General features: G+C 32.4%; 1 protein-coding gene across 1 annotated transcript in view; it reads right to left on the bottom strand.

Moving 5' to 3' along the window:
• The window catches only part of LOC111390639 (DNA-directed RNA polymerase III subunit RPC10-like), a 6,039-nt gene extending 4,620 nt beyond the window's left edge, over nucleotides 1-1,419 (bottom strand). The window contains exons 1-3 of the mRNA XM_023015704.1: nucleotides 1,352-1,419; nucleotides 801-984; nucleotides 625-715 (exon numbers count right to left, since the gene is read on the bottom strand). Of these exons, the coding sequence (XP_022871472.1) occupies nucleotides 625-715; nucleotides 801-914 (205 nt within the window). The 5' untranslated portion in view covers nucleotides 915-984; nucleotides 1,352-1,419. The remainder of the gene's footprint in view (nucleotides 1-624; nucleotides 716-800; nucleotides 985-1,351) is intronic.
• Nucleotides 1,420-1,671: the final 252 nt, after the last annotated feature.

Here is a 1,671-nt window from a genome sequence, read left to right as displayed (position 1 = left end):
ATTGTGGAATTGCAATTGTGAACATAATATGTGAGACATGAAACCCTAAAATCATTGTCTACTTAAACCTTCATTTTATGCACCACTGCACACATTTAAGTGGAGAGAAATCTGGAAGGCCACAACACAACATGATGATTATCGGTTCAGTAAGGGAGAGGGTAACAAGCTAGATAAAAATTCCCAAAATAGCTAAAAACGAGAACTGAGTAACATATGGAATGAAACTACGGGTAGTTTAGACTTTTTGTGGTATAAGATGTGAAAAACAGCTTCTTGATGCATTTGATCGAGAGAATGCCCCTATGTCAATGAGAAAGAAGGCCAAAATCTTGTTTATCATGTTGTATGGTCTTATCCAGTACTACCAAAGACACCTTAAATGTTGTGCCGAGTTGATTTGTGAAACCTTTTTCTTACTGATTTTTCCTAATAATAAGTAAACACCATCATTGATGAACAAATTTCAGAATACTCTACAAAGAAATATTCAATTTAAACAAAATCAAACACCAAATGCGCAGATCTCATCATTACCGACGGCAGAAGCATTCCTAAAAATCTTCACTTCCAAATTGAAAAAATACACAAGATATTTAACCAAATATGTCAAGAAAAACTTACTATCAGTTGTGGGTAAATTCTGCTGATCATTTTCAGAAAAGATGGGATCTATTGCTTTCTTAACCAATCGCATATGTCTCTTTATCTTTACCTGTTAAAATAGCACAGAATATATGAGTAATTGCAAAAGAAGTGAACCATAGACAACGAACTTATCATAAGATTAAACGAATTACCCGCTTCTTCATCTGACATACATATGGACATGTTGGGCAGAAAAATCGGGCAGAGTGCCCAGTATTAGGCAGCTCATACAGCAGCATATTCCCACAAGTCGGGCAAAATTCCATTTCCACTCAAAGAGCTAATTCAACAATGTGTTCGTAGTTCACACAGCATGTACATGGCGTAAAAAAGAATCTATAGAACGGAAAAAAATAAAGAAAAATATCACTTTTTGCAACTTATATCTATTATCGAGAAATTGTAATTGCAACAGGATTGATTAATAAGTATCAAATCCCATAAATAAATAAATAAATCTAATCAACCATAAAACAAGAATTCACAGAGTACAAGTTAACCCATATTACATTGTTCAATCGACTCAGAAATTTAGCTTGCAAAAATTTGAGACTATTCAGCAAACAGGCATTGTTAACAAACATCTTGCAAACATAAATTTGAAAGCAGGAATTGCGAATTTCTTACATCTATATATAACAAAGATAATTTTTTCTCTCTTAAATTTACTTTGATTTAGCAAAAAGGCCATAAAGGTACTTGCCTGTGCAACAATCTGAGCGTTGAGTTGATGAAGTAGGGGTTAGACGAGTACTTCAAACCTAAAGCCCCAATTCGAAAAGATGAACTTTATTTAACTATTTATTACAATGAAGGACCCCCAAACTTTTAAATTTGTCTCAATTTTGTCCCCAATAATTTAAATAGAACGAATAAATATTGTAGTTTTATATGATTTTGTCAGTTAAATTAAATTCTTTATATTTTATCAGTTGTCATTTGCCTTGTGTAGTTGTTAAGACCGAATTCAAGTCACTTTGGATCTTTTAGTATATCTAGCAATGATTTAAAAAAAAAAAAAAA

This window comes from Olea europaea, chromosome 3 (genome assembly GCF_002742605.1).
Source record: "Olea europaea var. sylvestris chromosome 3, O_europaea_v1, whole genome shotgun sequence".
Lineage (NCBI taxonomy): Eukaryota > Viridiplantae > Streptophyta > Magnoliopsida > Lamiales > Oleaceae > Olea > Olea europaea.
Note: the sequence above shows the minus strand (reverse complement) of the source record. Positions and strands in the feature narration are given on the sequence as shown.